Here is a 23,039-nt window from a genome sequence, read left to right as displayed (position 1 = left end):
CAAAATCCACAATGGACTACCTCAAGAGGCACAAACTGTAGGTTTTGCCATGGCCCTCACAGTCCCCTGACCTAAACATCTTCGAAAATCTGAGGATAGACCTCAAAAGAGCAGTGCATGCAAGACGGACCAAGAATCTCACAGAACTAGAAGCCTTTTGCAAGGAAGAATGGGTGAAAATCCCCCAAACAGGAATTGAAAGACTCCTAGCTGGCTACAGAAAGCGTTTACAAGCTGTGATACCTGTCAAAGGGGGTGTTACTAAGTACTGACCATGCAGGGTGCCCAAAATTTGCTTCGGGCCCTTTTCCTTTTTTGTTATTTTGAAACTGTAAAAGATGGAAATAAAAAAGTAATATTGCTTAAAATATTAAAGAAATGTGTCATCTTTAACTTTATGTCTTTTGGAAATCAGGTCATCTTTTACACACTTAGCTATTTACAGTAACAGAAATTTTGACCAGGGGTGCCCAAACTTTTACATACCACTGTGTGTGTATGTATATATATATATATATATATATATATATATATATATGTAAAAGCCCAGTAAGGGATGAATATCTCAGTATAATTCCAATCTAATTAACATCAGCCGAGATAGTGCCGGTGATTTATATCTAGACGATTGACACCAGCAAATTGGGAGAAAGCTTATGCTGGAGATGGCCCAGACTTGCTACGCGTTTTGTTTCACACAGAACAGGTTGCAACCAGTGCATCGGTCGTGAAGTGGCACGAACCCGCAGCCTCGCTTCCCTCACCTGGGTCGACCAGGGGATCTTGGTAACGTTGCGGCCATGAGCAGCTGCAAGCAAGCAGGGAATCGAAGTTGCAGAGTAGCTACAGGAAATTTGACCCCAGGCTCCTCCTCACCCACTTCCTCCCAGAGGCTGAAGAGCTGTTCCTTAAATTGCAGTGTGGATCGCATCCTTCAACAGCTTCAGAGAGGATGGCCTTCACTGCAGAACCACACAAGAAAAAATGCATCTGCCATTCTGTCTTGCTATAGAGTGATACAGCAAGGAAAAATGTCCCTTTGCTCAACTTGTCCATGCCCACTTCGATGTCTACTGTCAAGTACAAGAGCCTTTGACTCTGTTATCTGAGAGACATGGGACAGTCGTCAAATAGAGCTGCCCACAGAAACACATCTCCATTCTATGTTGACACATAGTGAATTTGATATATCTAGGATAGATCACAGACCAAACAGCAGTACAGATTGGGGTTAAGCTGGGCTGCAGTCAATGCTCCAAACTTTATCATCTCTGTAGCTGCAGTACCACACCTCACCCCCACCTGCCTCCACCACCACCTCACCCTGCACCCAACGAGCTAGGCTGCACGTCAAATAGCAACCTCCTCAGCCTCGGTCACCTCCACTCTAAATCAGGGCTACTCCAACAGCAGCCATTAATAAAATCAACAAGCACCATACTTGCATCCAGAGGCAGCCCTTCTCTGATTGGTTCTCAATGAAATTAATTGTCTGTCAAAATAGTAAGGGCTGAATCTCGGGTGATATTGGTCAGTATGCGAGTCAGAGACACTCACCCAACAACCCCAATCATCTTCAGGATAATACCAATGAATGTCCACACCAAGCTGGGAGCCTGGCCAGGCCCCCGGTTAGCAGCTCATTCAGGCAGCACTGCTCCCTTAAGTGTTCTGGGCAGGCAGCCTGGAACTTGATGCCTCTGTCCCTAGTGTGGAAGAAATGGAGAACAGATTGAGGTGGAAAAAGGTACACTGGGAGGCCAGACCAAGGTCATCTACAATCCCGAAAATGAATTGTATTTTTTTTTAAACCGAGTACAATTCTATTAGTTTCACAAACTATTATAAAAACACCTTCTGCTTTGAGAGTTGGTGAGGTATTGTCCATGGCCCTGTCTCTTGTCAAAGGGTGTGTGAAGCTTTGGGGGAAAGTCTTAGCCCCACATTCTGAGGCTTAGTCGCCTGGGAGGCCTCTCTACTGACCCCTGGGGTGGAGAGTCAGTTGGTTTGGCCCTTTACATCAGGAACATTGATTGAAGAGTGTTGTTCTCAACTAAAAACCAACTTTTGAAACCTATAATTTCCTAAGTCAATGATCTGCCACAAAATGTGAGGACTTTGCAATAATTTTTATCAGTGAAATTACTTCCATTAGGGAGAGTATAGCTACAGATACTTGTAACCTTTACTGCCAACCTCTTAAAAAGGTGGAACCATGTCAAAATTTACAAGATTTCTGATTCGGAAATAAATAAGATTGTAACAAAAAGTAAACCATCTACTTGCTGTCTCAACCCTGTCCCTACCACAATTTTAAGGAATTTTTAATAGTGTTTTCAATTCTGTTGGGGAAATTATTAACACATCCATTGAAACTGGAGTTTTCCCCAGATGCCTTCAAAATTATGGCTGTCAAACCCCCTACTTATAAAGCCAAATCTTGCTAGTGAGGTACTAGCTAACTACAGGCCTATATCAAATCTTCCCTTCCTAGGTAAGATTCTTGAGGAAGTTGTTGACCATGGTGGATTTAAAATACGGAAGAAAACACCAAACTCAAGTGGGTCATGGACAGTGGAAGCAGGCAGATCAATTGTCAGTTCCTGCCATGTGCTTGGAGATGGAGGCTGCCATTTTGTGGAACTGTTTTCCATCCTCTATTTTGTGAGATGAAGTTGCTTTGCTTTCTGTGTTTTAAAGTAAACACAATGTTGCTTCAGATAATCTGCTGGACTAGAGATCATTTACAAAGAAGAGGTTATTTGTGAGGTGTTTTGATATAATATAACATGCAGGCTTGTGAATGTTGGGGTTGGTGGCTGCCTGGAGCGATTCGAGCTGGTTACTGAAGGCAGCAAAGAGCCAATAATTAATGATCATCACTTGGTGGAAAGAAGGCAATAAATGGATGCTGGCCTGGAACAGAGCCAATAAAAAGGTGTTAAAGGTCGGACACATGACCTACAGCCAATGACACTGGAATGCAACATTTGAATTGGTAAGGAACAAGTATAAAAGTGGATGCTTTGAGTGCGCAATCAGCAATAACTCTTTCAAGAGACCTACCATCACAAGGAAGAGCCCTCGTGCCAGGGGCAGAGCAAGGAAAGGATCGATCATCTGGCCAATGGAGATCCCATATTTTGGAGTTATAAATTGAGGCAGTATTGGTAATAGTAGAATTCATGTTCTAAGTTGTTGGCTTGGGGAAGACGTTGTTTGTGCAGAGACAATAAAGTGTAAGCTTCGACTAATTATGAGCTGCATGGTGAATTTCCTAACCTAGTTCCATGGATGAACGGTCAACAAAGTCATTTTCAACCAACCCAACAACTTTCTGAATGTGAGCAATATTTGAGAAAAGTTTCAGTCAGGCATTAGAGCAAACCACAGTACGGAGACAGCCCTTAACAAAATTGTCAATGACATTAGGCTCAGCACTGATGACAACAGAGTCTCAGTTTTAGTTCTTCTAGATCTAAGTGCTGCCTTCCACACATTGACAACAACATTCTCCAAGATCACCTTGAGAACTGGGTTGGCCTCACTGGTAATGCCCTGAATCGGTGACGTTCATATATCTTAGAGAGAACTTTTTTTTGTCTCTTGGAGACCCATTTTCTAAGTGATACAATGTACATTTTGGTGTTGCTCAGGGAAGCTGTCATCATCCTCTACTCTTCTCCTTATCCACACTCCCCTTAGGAGACATCATTAGGGAGCATAAACTTGATTCTACAGTTATACAGATGACACACAATTGTACATCTCAGTTGAGCCTGATGATGATAACACCCCTATCTTCCCTGACATCTGGTATGGCTGCAATAAACAAATGGATGAGTAATGCTTTCTTGAAACTAAATGAAGATAAAACTGAAATACTTTTGTTTGGCACCAAAGCTAAGAGATAAACTTCTTGATAAGCTTGGGAACTTGGCTCCCCTTGTAAAATCAGATGTAACTAGCCTGGGTGTTATCCTTGATTCAGATTTAAATTCCACATGAAGAAAGTGACTAGAGCAGTATTTCTACATTTAAAAAATATTGCAAAGGCACTACTGTTTCTGTCACATTATGATGCTGAAAAGTAATTCATGCCTTTATATCGAATAGACTAAGTTACTGCAATGCACTTTTTACTGACCTTCCAAAACAATATATTGATAAACTTCAACTCATTTAGAACACCACTGCTAGACTTTAACTTGAACCAGGATGAGGGAACATATCACTCCCATCCCAGCTACTCTGCACTGACTTCCTGGATCTCTTAGAATTCACTTTAAAGTGATCTTACTTGCTTTTAAAGTTCTCAATAGCCTGGGACAAAAGTACATCAAAGAATCAGTTTTGTTTGCTCCTGCTCAAGCTCTCAGATCTTCTTCCACCAGTCTCTGAAATTTAAACAATCTCCCTCTAAAGGTAATTGGTAGGTCAGCTTTTTTGAACTACACTCCTAAACTGCAGAACTCAATATCTAAAACTATATGGGATGCAGACTCAGTTGACACTTTTAAACACCAGCTCAAAACCTATTTACTTAACCTTGCTTTTAACTAGAACCTTTTTGTCTTTTATTTTCATCCTTATTTTTCTTTTATACTTTTATCCCATTGTAAAATACTTGAAGCTACATTGTCTGTATGAAAAGTGCTCTATAAATAAAATTATTATTATTATTATTATTACATTGATTCTATTAACTGCATATGGTGGCAGGTGTAGGGAGCAGGCAGGGATTCTCCACAACAAGGCAAACCTAGGTCAAGTCAACCATTGCAATCTGATTCAAATGAGAAAGCTACTTATTGTGCTCCCAATCCAGCAGCATGTAAAGTTGGTCTTGAGCAGAGTTTCCTGTCCAGTAGGAACAAAGGTGTTACACTAAGCTGTTAATGAAGTACTGTGCAGATACAACAAAAGTGTTTTCGTACAGGTCCAGCGAACAACTTTAAAAAGCCAGTCTCTATAAAAGAGAGGTACCGCCCAGCAGAGCAGTCATTGTGGGAGTGGTCATCGTTGGAGTAGTCTGAGTCAGAGTGGTAAGGCTTTGGTTCAACAGGGCTTCGGCAAGAAAAGGCGGAGGCAAGGTAAGTAGGTAAGTTCATTCTTTATTTCTTATTTCTTTTTTTCTGAATTAACTCTTGAGAGAATAGGGGGTATGTCTGCAGGGCCAATATTCTGTTCTGGGTGTCAGATGTGGGATTTCCAGGATTCTTCCATCCTCCCCGATGGCCACATCTGCACCAGGTGCATTGAGATGCAGTTTCTTAGAGACCGAGTTAGGGAACTGGAGCTGCAGCTCGATGTCCTTCGGCTTGTTAAGGAAAGTAAAATGTTGATAGACAGGAGCTACAGGCAGGTAGTCACCCCAAGGCTACAGGAGATAGATAAGTGAGTGACTGTCAGGAGAGGGAAGGGAGAACTTCAGATAGTGGAGAGCACCCCTGTGGCTGTCCCCCTCAACAATAAGTACTCCTGTTTGAGTACTGTTGGGGGAAGCGACCTACCTGTGGAAAAGAAACATGGATGGTAGTTTGCCTCCCAGATGCCAAGGTCCACGATGTTTCTGAACATGTCCTCAATATCCTGAAAAGGGAGGGTGAGCAGCCAGAAGTCACAGTACATGTAGGTACCAACGACGTGGTAAAAAAAGGGAGGAGGTCCTGAAAACAGAATCCAGGGAGTTAGGAAGGAAGCTGAGAAGTAGGACATCAAGGACAATGATCTTACGATTGTTGCCTGTGCCAAGTGGTAGTGAGGATAGGAATAGATTGAAGTGGCAGATAAGTGTGTGGCAGAAGAATTGGAGCAAGGGGGAGGGATACAGATCTCTGGATAATTGGGACCTCTTCTGAGGCAGGTGTGACCTGTACAAAAGGGACAGGTTTGCACTTGAATCCGAGGGGGACCAATATCCTTGTGGGCAGGTTTGCCAGAGCTGCTGGGAGTGGTTTGAACTAATATAGCAGGGGTTGGGAACCAGTATGATAGAGCTGAGGATGAGCCAGCAGGTTTACAGGTAGATGATGTAAAATGTATTTATGAATATAAGGAAGGACAAGCCAATGATTGGGTACAAATGCAAACAGAGCAAGGCGTTAAATTGTACACAGAGGCAAAATTCAAAAGGACTGAAAGGCAGGACTGAAGGTGCTGTATTTAAATGCAGGTAGCATTCAGAATAAAGTGGATAAACTCATGACACAATTAGACATTGTTGTCATCACTGAGTCGTGGCTGAAAGAAGATCATAGTTGGGAGCTTAACATCAAAGGATGTTTTTCAAAGGGACAGGCAGGAAGACATAGGTAGTGGTGTGACTCTATTGGTACGGAGGGAGGGGAGGAGGGAACGTCGACTCAGACCATGAGAGGCCTGCGTCGGGCATTTTCATGCCTTACAAAGCGCAGATTGGAAGTCTGTGTGGGGCGCCACTCCTCGCACAAACACTAGAGCAATGTGTGGTTAAGTGCCTTGCTCAAGGACACAAACACGCTGCCACAGCTGAGGCTCAAACTAGCGACCTTCAGATCACTAGACAAACGCCTTAACCACTTGGCCACGTGCCCAACACTTTGTTGGTAAGAGATGGAATTACATCTTTAGAAAGAGGTGACAGGTTCAGAGAATGTTAAATCTTTGTGGGTGGAGTTAAAAAACTGCAATGGGAAAAGAAAACATTATGGGAATCATATATAGGCCTCCAGATAGTAGCCAAGATGTAGAATTGAGATTGCAAAGGGAGCTGGAAAGGGCATGTAATAAGAGTAATGACACAATTGTAATGGGGGACTTCAATATGAAAGAGGATTGGGAAAATCAGGTTGGTGTCGGATCGCAAGAGAGGAAATTTGTTGAATGTCTACGAGATGGCTTTTTAGAGCAGCTAGTGTTTGTGCCTAGCAGGGGAAAGGCTATCTTAGATTGGGTGTTATGTAATAACTCTGATTTTATTAGTCAGCTTAATGTAAAGGCAGTGATCATATGATTGAATTCATACTGCAATTTGAGAGGGAGAAGCATAAGTCACATGTATCAGTATCGCAATGGAATGAAAGGAACTACAGAGGCATGAGAGAGGAGCTTGCCCAGGTGGATTGGAGGGGGATACTGGCAGTGATGACGGCAGAGCAAATATGGCTCAGGTTTCTGGAAATAGTTCACAAGGCGCAGGATAGGTATGTCCCACAGAAAAAGAAGTTCTTAAGTGGCAGGGGTAGGCAACCGTGGCTGACAAGTTAAATTAAGGACTACAAAAAAGCCAAGGGAAGGGCATATAATGTAGCAACAGTGGGTGGGAAGTTGGATGATTGGGAAGCTTTTAAAATCCAACTAAAGGCAATTCAAAAAGCAATAAGAAGGGAATAAACAAAATATGAGGGCAAACTAACCGATAATATAAAGCAATTCTAAAAGATTTTTCAGTTATATAAAGAATAACAGGGAGGTGAGAGTTGATATTGGGCCACTGGAAAATGATGTTGGTGAGATATTAGTGGGAGGCAAAGAAATGGCAGATGAACTTAATGAGAACTTTGCTTCATTCCTCACTGTGGAAGACACTAGCTGCATGCCAGAGGTCTGTGAGTGTCAGAGAGCAGGAGTGAGTGCCATTGTTATTTCAAAAGGAAAAAAGCGAACTCAAAGGTCTTAAGGCAGGTAAGTCACCTGGACCAGGTGAACTACATCCCAGAGTCCTGTGAGAGGTTGCTGAGGAGATAACAGATGCATTGGTCATGATCTTTCAAGAATCACTTGATTCTGGCATGGTCCTGGAGGACTGGAAAATTGAAAATGTCACTACACTCTTTAAGAAGGGAGGAAGACAAAAGGGAGGAAATTATAGGCTAATTAGCCAAATCTCAGAGGCTGGAAAAGTGTTGTCGTCTATTATTAAGGATGAGGTTTCAGAGTACTTGGAGACTAATGATAAAATAAGTCAAAGTCAGCATGGTTTCTGTAAAGGGAAATCTTGCCTGAAATCTGTTGGAATTCTTTGAAGAAGTAACAAGCAGGGAGGACAAAGGAGAGGCAGTGGATGTCACTTACTTAGATTTTCAGAAGGCATTTGATAAGGTACCTCACATGAGGCTGCTTAACAAGATAAAATCCAATGCCATTACAGGAAAGATACTGGCATGGATGGAGGAATGGCTGACAGGCGGGAGGCAGCAAGTGGGAATAAATGGGGCTTTTTCTGGTTGGCTGCCGGTGACTAGTGGTGTTCCTCAGGACCACTACTTTTCACATTGTTTAATAATTTAAATAGTGAAATGGATGGCTTTGTGGCAAAGTTTGTGGGTGATACAAAGAGAGATGGAGGATGAGTAATGCTGAAGATGCAATGCGATTGCAGCCGGACTTAGACAAATTGGAAGAATAGGTGGTGATAAGTAGGTGGTGATAAGCTGCCTCCTGAACGGCTGCTGTCCCTGAGGTGTAGGTACATCCACAGCACTTATCTTAGAAAGAATGTATTGTCATTGGTGACGGTCCAGAGGAGGGTCACTGGGATAATTCTGGGAATGAAGAGATTAACATATGAGGAGCGTTTGGCAGCTTTGGGCCTGTATTCACTGGAATTTAGAAGAATAGGAGGGGATCTCATTGAAATCTACTTGAATTTGAAAGGGCTAGATAAGGTGGATATGGGGAGAATGTACACTCTGGTGGGGGTATCCAGAACTAGAGGGCACAGCCTCAAAATTGAGGGATGACCTTTTAGAACAGAAGTAAGGAGGAATTTTTTTTTTAGCCAGAGAGTGGTGAATCTGTGGAATGCTCTGCCGCAGACTGTGGTGGAGGCCAAGTCCGTGCATATATTTAAAGCAGAAGTTGATAGATTCCTGATTGGTTGGGGGAATCAAGGGATATGGAGAGAGAGCAGGTGTATGGGGTTGAATGGGATCCGGGGTCAGCCATGATGAAATGGCAGAGTGGACTCGATGGGCTGAGTGGCCTAATTCTGCTCCTATGTCTTATGGTCTTGTGGTCTTAAGTACTGGAAATTATGGTCACTATTCCACCTCAATTCCTTTGAGCAGAAGTAGGCCATTCAGCCCATCGAGTCTGCTCCGCTATTCAATCATGGGCTGATCCAATTCTTCCAGTCATCCCCACTCCCCTGCCTTCTCCCCATCACTCTTTGATGCCCTGGCTAATCAAGAACCTATCTATCTCTGCCTTAAATAGACCCAATGACTTGGCCTCCACAGCCGCTCATGACAAAAAATTCCACAGATTTACCACCCTCTGACTAAAGTAATTTCTCCACATCTCTGTTCTAAATGGACATCCTTCAATCCTGAAGTCGTGCCCTCTTGTCCTAGACACCGCTGCCATGGGAAATAACTTTGCCATATCTAATCTGTTCAGGCCTTTTAACATTCAGAATGTTTCTATGAGATCCCCCCATCATTCTCCTGAACTCCAGGGAATACAGCCCAAGAGCTGCCAGACGTTCCTCATATGGTAACCTTTTCATTCCTGGAATCATTCTCGTGAATCTTCTCTGAACCCTCTCCCATATCAGTATATCCTTTCTAAAACAAGGAGCCCAAATCTGCACACAATACTCCAAGTGTGGTCTCACGAGTGCCTTATAGAGCCCCAACATCACATCCCTGCTCTTATATTCTATACCTCTAGAAATGAATGCCAACTTTGTATTCACCGCCTTCACCACCGACCCAACCTGCAGATCAACCATTAGGGTATCCTACACAAGGACTCCCAAGTCCCTTTGCATCTCTGCATTTTGAATTCTCTCCTCATCTAAATAATAGTCTGCCTGTTTATTTCTTCCACCAAAGTGCATAACCACACACTTTCCAACACTGTATTTCATTTGCCACTTCTTTGCCCATTCCCCTAAACTATCCAAATCTCTCTGCAAGCTCTCTGTTTCCTCAACACTACCTGCTCCTCCACTTATCTTTATATCATCGGCATATTTAGCCACAAATCCATTAATCCCATAGTCCAAATCATTGACATACATCATGAAAGGCAACGGTCCCAACACCGACCCCTGTGGAACTCCACTGGTAACCGGCAGCCAGCCAGAATAGGATCCCTTTATTCCCACTTTCTGTTTTCTGCTGACCAGCTAATGCTCGACCCAAGCTAGTAACTTCCCTGTAATTCCATGGGCTCTCAACTTGCTAAGCAGCCTCATGTGTGGCACCTTGTCAAAAACCTTCTGAAAACCCAAGTACACCACATCTACTGCATCTCCTTTGTCTACCCTGCTTGTAATTTCCTCAAAAAATTGCATTAGGTTTGTCAGGCAGGACTTTCCTTTCAGGAAACCATGCTGACTTTGGCATATCTTGTCATGTGCCTCCAGGTACTCTGTAATCTCATTCCTAACAATCGACTCCAACAACCTCCCAACTATTGATGTCAGGCTAACAAGCCTATGATTTCCTTTCTGCTGCCTCCCACCCTTCTTAAATAGCGGTGTAACATTTGTAATTTTCCAGTCATCCGGTACAATGCCAGAATCTATCGATTCTTGAAAGATCATTGTTAATGCCTCCGCAATCTCTCCAGCTACTTCCTTCAGAACCTGAGGGTGCATTCCATCAGGTCCAGGAGATTTATCCACCCTCAGACCATTAAGCTTCCTGAGCATCTTCTCAGTTGTAATTTTCACTGCACAAACTTCACTTTCCTGACACTCTTGAATGTCTGGTCTACTGCAGACGTCTTCCACTGTGAAGACTCATGCAAAATACGCATTCAGTTCCTCTGCCATCTCTGTGTCTCTCATTACAATATTTCCAGTGTCATTTTGTATTGGTCCTATGTCTACCCTCAACTCTCTTTTACCCTTTATATACTTAAAAAAGCTTTTAGTATCTTCTTTGATACTAGTTGCCAGCTTCCTTTCATAATTCATCTTTTCCTTCCTAGTGACCTTCTTAGTTTCCTTCTGCAAGCTTTTAAAAGCTTCTCAATCCTCTTTCTTCCCACTAGCTTTGGCTTCCTTGTATGCCCTCTCTTTTGCTTTTACTTTGGCTCTGACTTCACTTGTCAGCCATGGTAGTGTCCTTCTTCTGTTTGAAAATTTCTTCTTATTTGGAATATATTTGTCTTGCATTTCCCTCATTTTTCGCAGAAACTCCAGCCATTGTTGCTCTGCTGTCCTTCCTGCTAGTGTCCCTTTCCAATCAACCTTGGCCAGTTCCCCTCACATTTATTCCACTGAAATACCAACTCATTGTAATTTATTTTCTCCTTCTCAAATTTCAAAGTGAACTCGATTTTATTGTGATCACTGTTCCCTAAGGGTTCCTTAACCTTAAGATCTCTTATCACGTCCGGATCATTGCAGAGCACCTGATCCAGCACAGCCAATCCCCTATTGGGCTCAACAACAAGCTGTTCTAAAAAGCCATCCCTTAGACATGCTACAAATTCTCTCTCTTGAGGTCCAGCACTGACCTGGTTTTTCCAATCCACTTTCATGTTAAAATCCTCAATGAATATCATGAAATTGCCTTTCTGACATGCCTTTTTATCTCCTGCTGTAATTTGTAATCCACATCCCAGCTGCTGTTTGGAGGCCTGTATACAACTGCCATTAGGGTCCTTTTACCCTTGCCATTTCTTAACTCAACCCATCAAGACTCTACACCTTACAATCCTATGTTATCTCTTTCTAATGATTTAATACTATTTCTTATACACAGGGCCATACCACCCCCTCTGCCTACTAACCTATCTTTCTGATACACCATTTATCCTTGGACATTCAGCTCCCAATGGCAGCCATCCTTTAGCCAAGTTTCAGAGATGGCTACAACCTCATACTTGCCAATCTGTAGCTGAATTTGAAGATCGTCCATTTTATTCCTTATGTTGTGTGCATTCAAATATAACACTTTCAGTCCAGTATTTATTGCTTTCTGTTTTAACTACACCACACCTCTATTGCCCTGTAACTCATCCCACTGGCTGTGATTATGCCTCACCTCCTGCCTGTCCTTTCTATCATCCCTGTTGCATGCTATCTTTGATTTATTTCTGTTTTCCCCTTCCTCAGCCCGATCACTCCGATTCCCACCTCCCTGCCAAATTAGTTTAAACACTCCCTAACAGCTCTATTAAACCTGCCTGCTAGCATATTGGACCCCTTTGGGTTCAGGTGTAACCCGTCCTTTTTGTACAGATCGTACCTCCCCCAGAAGAGGCCCCAGTGATCCAGGAATCTGAAGCCCTGCCCCCTACACCAGTCTCTCAGCCACACATTAATACGCCTGATCATGCTATTCTTGCACTCGTTAGCACATGGCACAGGCAGCAATCCTGAGATTACCACCCTGGTGACCTGCTTTGCAGCTTCCTACCCAACTCTCTGAATCCTCTCTTCAGAACCTCCTCCCTTTTTCTACCTATGTCATTGGTACTAACGTGTACCAAGACTTCTGGCTGTTCACCCTCTCCCTTCAGAATACTCCACACCCCATCCGAGACATCCCGTACCCGGCCCCTGGGAGGCAACACACCATGTGGGTATCTAACCCAGAACACTCCTGTATCCTCTCTGCATCCATCACACCACACCAATCCACCTCTCCCAACATTCCCACTGCCACTTGTGTTTCTCCTTATTCTCCATGTCTCTCTTTGCATCTTTGCTTGCAAGCACTGCCGGCAGACCCCCCCCCCGCCGCACCCCCCACTTGTACGGCTGAAGACTACTCCAGAAATATTTCTTCTCTGCTTTCCAAACCACTTTACTTTGTACATTTGAATGCAGACTTAGGTTATAACCAGTTTATCAAACTCTGCCAACAGGTCCCCGTTTCAACCCCCAAGACCCTAAACCTTCCTCATCTGTACCTCCCTATCCTTCTTTAAGCCTGCCCCTCTGACCACCCACTTTCACATGACCTAATTTGTGAGTGATCTGATCTGTGAGTGATCTGATCTGTGGGATCCTTCTTTAAGCCTGCCCCTCTGACCACCCACTTTCACATGACCTAATTTGTGAGTGATCTGATCTGTGAGTGATCTGATCTGTGAGTGACCTGATCTGTGGGATCCTTCTTTAAGCCTGCCCCTCTGACCACCCACTTTCACATGACCTAATTTGTGAGTGATCTGACCTGTGAGTGATCTGACCTGTGAGTGATCTGATCTGTGAGTGATCTGATCTGTGAGTGACCTGATCTGTGAGTACCTGATCTGTGAGTGATCGATCTGTGAGTGATCTGATCTGTGAGTGATCTGATCGGTGAGTGATCTGATCTGTGAGTGATCTGATCTGTGAGTGATCTGATCGGTGAGTGATCTGATCTGTGAGTGACCTGATCTGTGGGATCCTTCTTTAAGCCTGCCCCTCTGACCACCCACTTTCACATGACCTAATTTGTGAGTGATCTGATCTGTGAGTGATCTGACCTGTGAGTGATCTGATCTGTGAGTGATCTGATCTGTGAGTGACCTGATCTGTGAGTGACCTGACCTGTGAGTGACCTGATCTGTGAGTGACCTGATCTGTGAGTGATCTGATCTGTGAGTGACCTGATCTGTGAGTGACCTGATCTGTGAGTGATCGATCTGTGAGTGACCTGATCTGTGAGTGACCTGATCTGTGAGTGACCTGATCTGTGGGATCCTTCTTTAAGCCTGCCCCTCTGACTACCCACTTTCACATGACCTGATCTGTGGGACTTGTTCTCTTCCCTCTACTCTTGCACGGCTACAGAATATTTTGTAACTGATGTGAGAGTTTTTGAATGCACCTTTAAACGCGTGTGTTACAGATATCTTTGAATATTTTTTATTAGCATAAAGACTTGGTATAAAATCTCTCACAGCAGCAGTGAGAGGAAGCTGTGGGTGCCAGGTGTAAACTGTCTGTAGATGATTGACCAACCCTTGCCTGGTTCTGCTTTGTAGACGTGTATTTATTTGTACTGTCCTTGACTGCAGTAAATGTACACGTTTCCATTTAAGAATGCATCAAATGTTAGGAGTCACAGAGAGCCGGGTCTGCGGAAAGCCATGGCTGGGCTCAACGTCTCCGCCACTTATTTCTTTGCTGTTGTGGCTCTGTGTCAGGTGGTCAGGATGGTCTCCAGAAGGCTCTTTCCGCCTTGGGTTTATTGCACCTTACTGGTGGAGCTGGTTGCCTGCTTCCAGCTAGGGGCCTGCTGGCTCGAGCTCAGGATGCTGGTGGTGATTGGGCCGTGGGGAGGTGGGTTTGGGCTGGACGTGGTTCTGACTTTATTATTCATCCTCGTCTTGATCCATGAAATCACGTTTGATGGCGCACATGCCAATCCCCTGATCACCTTGCAGGAGCTGCTCTGCTCTAATTCTGCGCTGGGAGCTGCTTCTCTGAGGATCCTGGCCCAGTTTGGAGGGGTGCAGTTGGCCAGCACCATCACTAAGGTGTACTGGTCCTGGGAGCTGACAGAGTTTCATCTCATCCAGAACCTGATGGCCACTGACTGCAGCTCTGCCATTCAAACGTCCATCAGCCACGGAGCCTTGGTCGAAGCAGCCTGCGCCTGTCTGCTCCACCTAGTTGTGATGAAGCTTGAGGGAGCAGCTTCTGGCTGGAGGATTCTGTCCAAAGCCCTAACAATCACTGCCTTGGTTTATATCGGTGAGTCTCCATTCAAAGCAAGTGTATCCGTAACTATTGGATTGATTGTTGTAAATTGCGGTTGGAATCAGTTGAAGGAGATGTTGAACTCAAAACTAAACTAAAACTGCAAACCTGGAATAGGAGAGAAAATGCTGGACACTCTCTACAGGTCAGGCAGCATCTACAGAAAGAAATGGAGCTCGTGTTTCAGGTTTGTCATGGCAACAAGTCACTGAGGTGACAGAGGAAGTGGTGGACGAAGGGGGGACAAAGGGAATTTGTGTGATAGGATCAGATGCTGTGACTCTCAAGGTGAAGTTAATCTCCTCTGTTTGTGTAATGTTTTACTAATGTAAAGTCTGAATAATGTTGCATAATCTGGCATTCAAGGGCAGATACACACACCTCTTGTCCTAATATGGACAAAAAAAGGAGAGAAAATGGAAAACGTGGATCGATCTGTAAAATTCAATCTGTTATAGTTTGATTCCCATTGTGCAGGGGGTGGCAGTGTAGCGGGGAGCTTACATCACAGCGCTGATCGATCGGGGTTCAATCCTGCCCCTGTCTGTGCATCCCACAAGGATCTGTTCTGGGACCTCTACTTTTCGTGATTTTTATTAATGACCTGGATGTGGGGGTAGAAGGGTGGGTTGGCAAATTTGCAGATGAGACAAAGGTTGGTAGTGTTGTTGATAGCGTAGAGGATTATCAAAGATTGCAGAGAGACATTGATAGGATGCAGAAGTGGGCTGAGAAGTGGCAGATGGAGTTCGACCCGGAGAAGTGTGAGGTGGTACACTTTGGAAGGACAAACTCCAAGGCAGAGTACAAAGTAAATGGCAGGATACTTGGTAGTGTGGAGGAGCAGAGGGATCTCGGGGTACATGTCCACAGATCCCTGAAAGTTGCCTCACAGGTGGATAGGGTAGTTAAGAAAACTTATGGGGTGTTAGCTTTCATAAGTCGAGGGATAGAGTTTAAGAGTCGCGATGTAATGATGCAGCTCTATAAAACTCTGGTTAGGCCACACTTGGAGTACTGTGTCCATTTCTGGTCACCTCACTATAGGAAGGATGTGGAAGCATTGGAAAGGGTACAGAGGAGATTTACCAGGATGCTGCCTGGTTTAGAAAGTATGCATTATGATCAGAGATTAAGGGAGCTAGGGCTTTACTCTTTGGAGAGAAGGAGGATGAGAGGAGACATGATAGAGGTGTACAAGATAATAAGAGGAATAGATAGAGTGGATAGCCAGCGCCTCTTCCCCAGGGCACCACTGCTCAATACAAGAGGACATGGCTTTAAGGTAAGGGGTGGGAAGTTCAAGGGGGATATTAGAGAAAGGTTTTTTACTCAGAGTGTGGTTGGTGCGTGGAATGCACTGCCTGAGTCAGTGATGGAGGCAGATACACTAGTGAAGGTTAAGAGACTACTAGACAGGTATATGGAGGAATTTAAGGTGGAGGGTTATATGGGAGACAGGGTTTGAGGGTCGACACAACATTGTGGGCCAAAGGGCCTGTAATGTGCCATTCTATTCTATGTTCTATTCTCCCGTGACAGCGCTGACCAATCGGAGTTCAATCCTGCCCATCTGTGCATTCTCCCCGTGACAGCACTGACCAATCGGGGTTCAATCCTGCCCGTCTGTGCATTCTCCCCGTGACAGCACTGACCAATCGGGGTTCAATCCTGCCCATCTGTGCATTCTCCCCGTGACAGCACTGACCAATCGGGGTTCAATCCATGCTCGTGTCTGTGCGTTCTCCCCGTGACAGCACTGACCAATCGGGGTTCAATCCTGCCCGTCTGTGCATTCTCCCCGTGACAGCACTGACCAATCGGGGTTCAATCCACGCTCGTGTCTGTGCGTTCTCCCCGTGACAGCACTGACCAATCGGGGTTCAATCCTGCCCGTCTGTGCATTCTCCCCGTGACAGCACTGACCAATCGGGGTTCAATCCTGCCCGTCTGTGCATTCTCCCCGTGACAGCACTGACCAATCGGGGTTCAATCCTGCCCATCTGTGCATTCTCCCCGTGACAGCACTGACCAATCGGGGTTCAATTCACGCTCGTGTCTGTGCATTCTCCCCGTGACAGCACTGACCAATCGGGGTTCAATCCTGCCCGTCTGTGCATTCTCCCCGTGACAGCACTGACCAATCGGGGTTCAATCCTGCCCGTCTGTGCGTTCTCCCCGTGACAGCACTGACCAATCGGGGTTCAATCCTGCCCGTCTGTGCGTTCTCCCCGTGACAGCGCCGGTTTCCTCTGTACCCCATAGACACCTGGTTTGGGCTAGTGAGCTGTGGGCATCTGCGGGCTTTCTCCAGCACAAATCTCGTACTTTGACACAAATGGACACATTTCACTGACCGTTCCGATGTTTCCGTGTACGTATGACAAATAAAGCTAATGATTTCTTCACAACTCACATCCTTCCCATTAGCCAGTGACTGGATTTCATTAACCTTGCGTCTAGAAACTGTACAAAACTAAAAGAAATTAATGGATGCTGGAAGTCTAAAATGTAAACAGAGACAATTTTTCGGGTCGAAGACCCTCTTTAATAGTCTAAGAAGGAAATGAAGACTAGTTTATAGTTTGAGAATTCAGTGTTGAGTCCTGTAGGCTGCAATATGCCCAGGTGGAGGATAGAGTGTTACAAAATTTGCTGGAGAACCTCAGTGGTCCAGATTGATACAGGTTTCGATCCAAACCATTGATATCTTTCATTCCTCCTACAGATGTTGACCGACCCTGTTGGTTTCCTCCCACAGTGTGTTCATTCTACAAGCTGAGGTATTAGTTTTAGGTTGTGTTACAGCAGGACAGGAGGGCAGAGTGGGAGTGGAACGGCGAGCAAGTGTGTGACTGCATGGCAAGTGGGATTGGGAGAGGGATGGGGAACGGGATTGTGATACGGACAGTGAATGGGATTAGGAGAGGGACGGTGAATGGGAGAGGGAGAGGGACGGTGAACGAGATTGGGAGACGGACGGTGAACGGGAGAGGGAGATGGACAGCGAATGGGAGAGAGGGACGGCGAATGGGAGAGAGAGACGGACGGCGAACGGGAGAGGGAGAGGGATGGTGAACGGGTTTGGGAGAGGGATGGCAAATGGGAGAGGGACAGGGATGGTGAACGGGAGAGGGAGACGGACGGCGAATGGGAGAGGGAGACGGACGGCGAACGGATGAAGGAGAGGGACGGTGAATGGGATTGGGAGAGGGACAGCGAACGGGAGAGGGACAGGGATGGTGAACAGGATTGGGAGATGGACGGTGAATGGGAGAGGCAGACGGACGGTGAATGGGAGAGGGAGACAGATGGCAAATGGGAGAAGGAGACGGGCGGCGAACGGGAGGGGGAGACGGGCAGCAAATGGGAGAGGGAGAGGGACGGTGAACGGGATTGGGAGAGGGACAGCGAACGGGAGAGGGAGACGGGCGGCGAACGGGAGAGGGAGACGGGCGGCGAACGGGAGTGGGAGACAGACGGTGAACGGGAGAGGGAGACGGACGGTGAACAGGATTGGGAGAGGGACCGTGAACAGGAGTTGGGGGAGGTGGTGAAAGCAAGTAACAGGAAGCTTTGGATCACCCCTGTGGTCAAGGCTTTGTGAGGGTGAGGTGTTTTTCGTTAAGAATTTCTGAAGCTGGTTGAGAGGGCCAGCGTTAGTCCAGGGAAATCTCCTGCAATCGTTTACAAGGAAGGATGAGCAGTATGTCCTGATGTCCCGGGGGAGGCTGGAGCCTGCTTCTGGCAGCAATAGATGGAGTTAGGAGCGAGGAGAAGGCGAGCACTAGGTTTACCTCAAGTGTTACGTGTTGCCTCTGCCCATTTCCCACCGGCCCACCTCAAATCTTCTTAAATTTTTTTTTATTACAAACAACAAACAAAAAAAATACAGCATATCTACAAAAACCACAACCTTAACAAAATCAAATTAAATATTGAGCAGCAAAAGGGAGAAAAATATAAAGGCAAAAGTAGACATACACAGCAGAGGTGCACTGCACCAAAAAACCTCAGTCCTCACCCCGTGAGAAAGTCCAATACAGGGCCCCATCTCCTTTCAGAGATGTCCCCTCTGTCCTCACTACATAGTCTCAGTCTCTCCAAATGTAAAGTATTTGCCAGTTCTCTCAGCCACAGATCGTACATAGGCACAGAATCCATTTTCCACATTGGCAGGATTAAGTTCTTGGCAATCACCATTCCAAGTAATACAGCCATTTTTTCATACATATTGGCTGAAGATAGGGAACTTGTTGCTCCAAGGATGGCTATGAGCGGGTCTGGTTCCCACCACTTCCCAAAAGCCTCAGAGAAACAGTGAAAAATACTTTTCCAGTATACATAAAGCTTACAACATGACCAGAATGCATGTGACAAGTTACTGTTCACAGATTTACAGCTATTACAAACTGGTGAAACATCAGGGTAGAAAATGTGCAACTTTACTTTCGAATAATGGAGTCTATGTAATGTTTTAAACTGTGTAAGTCAGTGTCTGACGTTGACCGCACAATCATGTATACTCTTTAAACACTCATCCCAGACCTCCTCTGTCAGCTCCATACCCAGTTCATCCACCCATGCCTGTTTAAGACCTGCAGTATTCACCCGAGCTCCATTATGTAGGATCTGATAAAAATAGGATACCGCACTACGAGTAACAGGATCAAATTTATTTATTGCCTCCAGGGACTCATGTTTGTCTAAAACTTCGAAGTTAGGTATATATTTCCTAACATAATCTCAAATTTGTAAATATCTGAAAAAACTAGATGCAGGGATATTGTAAACTGCTTGTAACTGCACAAATGAGGCAAAGTTTCCATTAATATGTAGGTCACCTATACAGTACTACAGATGCCTCTATATTTCCAGGTGGAAAAAACAGTATCATCCAGGCCAGGCAAAAAGGAATGATTGTCACAGATCAGAGTGTCAATATAAGTTTTTGGGGCCTTACGGTGTAGTTGAATCTGCTTCCAAATTCTTATAGTGCTGCCAACCTCAAAAGCTGTTACTAAAATGTGACTTATTAACTGCAGTGGGGCTATTAAGGAGAGCTTAATTCTTACAAAGCACTCACTCTATGAGTAACCATGCTGGGACGAGTCTGAGGTAGAGGGTGGGTCTTTTTTCCACCATGCAAGAATGGATAGGTGGGCAGCCCAGTAATACATTTTAACGTTCGGTAAGGCACCTGCTTCCTTGGGCTTTGACAAGTGTTTTTTAGTAATTCTAATGGCTTTATAATTCCAAATGAAGGGTATAATAATTGAATCCAATTGCTTAAAATATGACAGAGGAATAAAACATGGAATTGACTGGAAAAGATGAAGAAATCGTGGCAGTACAATCATCTTGATTGCGTTAACCCTCCCCACCAAAGAAATTGGACGGATTTTCCAAAAGTCAATATTGCGTTTAACCTGCTCAACTTTGTTTCGCCAATTCACTTGCAAAAGATCATCTGAGTTTTTTGTAATAGTCACACCAAGATAGGAAAAATTATCATAAGTTATTTTAAAGGAAATGGACTGTAAATACGCTGTGTTAACCACTGCAGTGACTGGCATTAGTTCACTCTTACCCCAATTAATAGAGAAACCTGAGAAACTACCAGAATTATTAATTAGAGTCAGAAGGGTGGGTATTGATGTTTGTGGGCTGGAAATATATAAAAGGACGTCGTCAGCGCATAACGAAAGGTGCTGTTTATGTCCATGCATATCAATGGGAGATATCAATGGCCCTGTTTGATGCTAACAGCCAATGGCTCAATGATAACTCCACCTCAAATCTTTATGGGGAAAATATTGTGGGGTGTATGTAGCTTGGTCAGAGATCAGTCATTATCTCACTGAGAATGGAATGGACTTGAGGCGATAAAGAGCACTCTTATCTAGAAAGTTCTCGGTCATCCAGGTAATTGTATATCAAGCAATAGCAAATCAAGGCAACTGGACTTGTTGTGTTGTCTAGAAGTCATTTCGCCACTCATCCGAGAGGCTTCTTTAGTTCTGATCCACGGTGGGGAGCTTTCCTGCTTGTGAACACTGAGAGTTGTTTAAAGGTATAGTAACACATGAGGGTCGTGAGGCAATGAGAGGGTTATTAGTCTTACCTTTGCATGAATAGAGGTACGAACGGTTGTGAAGATGCCGGGGTAGAGATATTAGCACATCTGCATAACCAAACTGGTACAGGTGTTGTTGAAAAAGGGGTTGATAATACTGGGCAAGAAATTTTTTAAAACGTGTTGATTACTCATAAATTTTTGTGGTTATGATAGACAGCTTGAAGCTGAACACAGATATAATTCCAGACTACTCGTATCACATAAGAATTTGGAAAAACAAGAAATGAACTTTTATTGAATATAATGTGTTTAATTGCATGATGGTGCTGATAATTTGCAATAGTTCAACTAAGCTAAGATGTTTTGTTGATGATTTTCATTTGAATTGAATTAAATTGACTTTATTTCTTATATCCTTCACATACATAAGGAGTAAAAATCCTTACGCTACGTCTCCATCTGAATGTGCAATTTATAGTAATTTGTAATAAATAGTAGGTACAACAGGAAGAGGAAGAAACTCAGCCAGAAACTGTGGAACTAAAACAAGAAATTAAACAAGAGGTTTAAACAATATAGCATAGAAATACAATTGTATCAGTGTGAATTAATCAGTCTGAAGAAGCTGTCCCGGAACCTGTTAGTCCTGGCTTTTATGCTGCGGTACCGTTTCCCGGATGGTCGCTGCTGGAAGAGTTTGTGGTTGAGACTCAGTACTCAGTACTCAGTGTCTGAGGCTTCTCGCTTCAATGTTCAACAATAATCAGCCGGCATTGATGGAGTCCAGTTGCCCTGATACCATTACTCCATGACTGCAATGTCCTGGTGAAACCTTTCACTGTGCTCGTCACTGACAGTGCCAAGATTTGCAGGGAAGAAATATAAGTGGGAATGCAGAAAATGTGAGGAGCCCAAGGCTTTGTCTTGGTCTCCAGCGTTACACCTAAAGCCGAGCTCATGAGCTTTCTTCATAGAAGGAGCATTGCTCTGTCTTTAAGATTTAAGTGTATTCTCACCACAAATATACAGGAAGTGTCGAGGCTATTGCAACACTGGCGAGGCATTTTGCAAATACTCCTGAAAATACAATTACTCTATTAGTCAGTCATACTTTATTGGTCCCCGGGGAAACTGGTTTTCGTTACAGTTGCACCATAAATAATTAAATAGTAATATGTAAATTATGCCAGGAAATAAGTCCAGGACCAGCCTATTGGCTCAGGGTGTCTGATCCTCCAAGGGAGGAGTTGTAAAGTTTGATGGCCACAGGCAGGAATGACTTCCTATGACGCTCTGTGTTGCATCTCAGTGGAATGAGTCTCGGGCTGAATGTACTCCTGTGCCCAACCAGTACATTATGTAGTGGATGGGAGACATTTTCCAAGATGGCATGCAACTTAGACAGCATTCTCTTTTCAGACACCACCATGAGAGAGTCCAGTTCCATCCCCATAACATCACTGGCCTTACGAATGAGTTTGTTGATTCTGTTGGTGTCTGCTACCCTCAACCTGCTGCCCCAGCACACAGCAGCAAACATGATCGCACTGGCCACCACAGACTCATAGAACACCCTCAGCATCATCCAGCAGATGTTAAAGGACCTCAGTCTCCTCAGGAAATAGAGACTGCTCTGACCCTTCTTGTAGACAGCCTCGGTGTTCTTTGACCAGTCCAGTTTATTGTCAATTCATATCCCCAGGTATTTGTAATCCTCCACCATGTCCACACTGACCCCCTGGATGGAAACGGGGGTCACCGGTACCTTAGCTCTCCTCAGGTCTATCACCATCTCCTTAGTCTTTTTCACATTAAGCTGCAGATAATTCTGCTCACATCATGTGACAATGTTTCCTACCGTAGCCCTGTACTCAGCCTCATCTCCCTTGCTGATGCATCCAACTATGGCAGAGTCATCAGAAAACTTCTGCAGATGACAAGACTCTGTGCAGTAGTTGAAGTCCGAGGTGTAAATGGTGAAGAGAAACGGAGACAAGACAGTCCCCTGTGGAGCCCCAGTGCTGCTGATCACTCTGTCGGACACACAGTGTTGCAAGCACACGTACTGTGGTCTGCCAGTCAGGTAATCAAGAATCCATGACACCAGGAAAGTATCCACCTGCATCGCTGTCAGCTTCTCCCCCAGCAGAGCAGGACGGATGGTGTTGAACGCACTGGAGAAGTCAAAAAACATGACCCTCACAGTGCTCGCTGGCTTGTCCAGGTGGGCATAGACACGGTTCAGCAGGTAGATGATGGCATCCTCAACTCCTAGTCGGGGCTGGTAGGCGAACTGGAGGGGATCTAAATGAGGCCTGACCATAG

At 44.7% G+C, this 23,039-nt stretch overlaps 1 protein-coding gene across 2 annotated transcripts in view; it reads left to right on the top strand.

The window, feature by feature from the left end:
• Positions 1-13,830: 13,830 nt before the first annotated feature.
• Positions 13,831-23,039, top strand: part of aqp12 (aquaporin 12) — a 33,781-nt gene continuing 24,572 nt past the window's right edge. For both annotated transcript variants that reach the window (XM_063044994.1, XM_063044993.1), the window contains exon 1: positions 13,831-14,629. In XM_063044994.1, the coding sequence (XP_062901064.1) occupies positions 13,954-14,629 (676 nt within the window). In that variant the 5' untranslated portion in view covers positions 13,831-13,953. The remainder of the gene's footprint in view (positions 14,630-23,039) is intronic.

Source organism: Mobula hypostoma, chromosome 4, assembly GCF_963921235.1.
Source record: "Mobula hypostoma chromosome 4, sMobHyp1.1, whole genome shotgun sequence".
NCBI lineage: Eukaryota > Metazoa > Chordata > Chondrichthyes > Myliobatiformes > Myliobatidae > Mobula > Mobula hypostoma.
The sequence above is the reverse complement of the archived record's forward strand: the minus strand, read 5'-3'. Positions and strand labels throughout refer to the sequence as shown.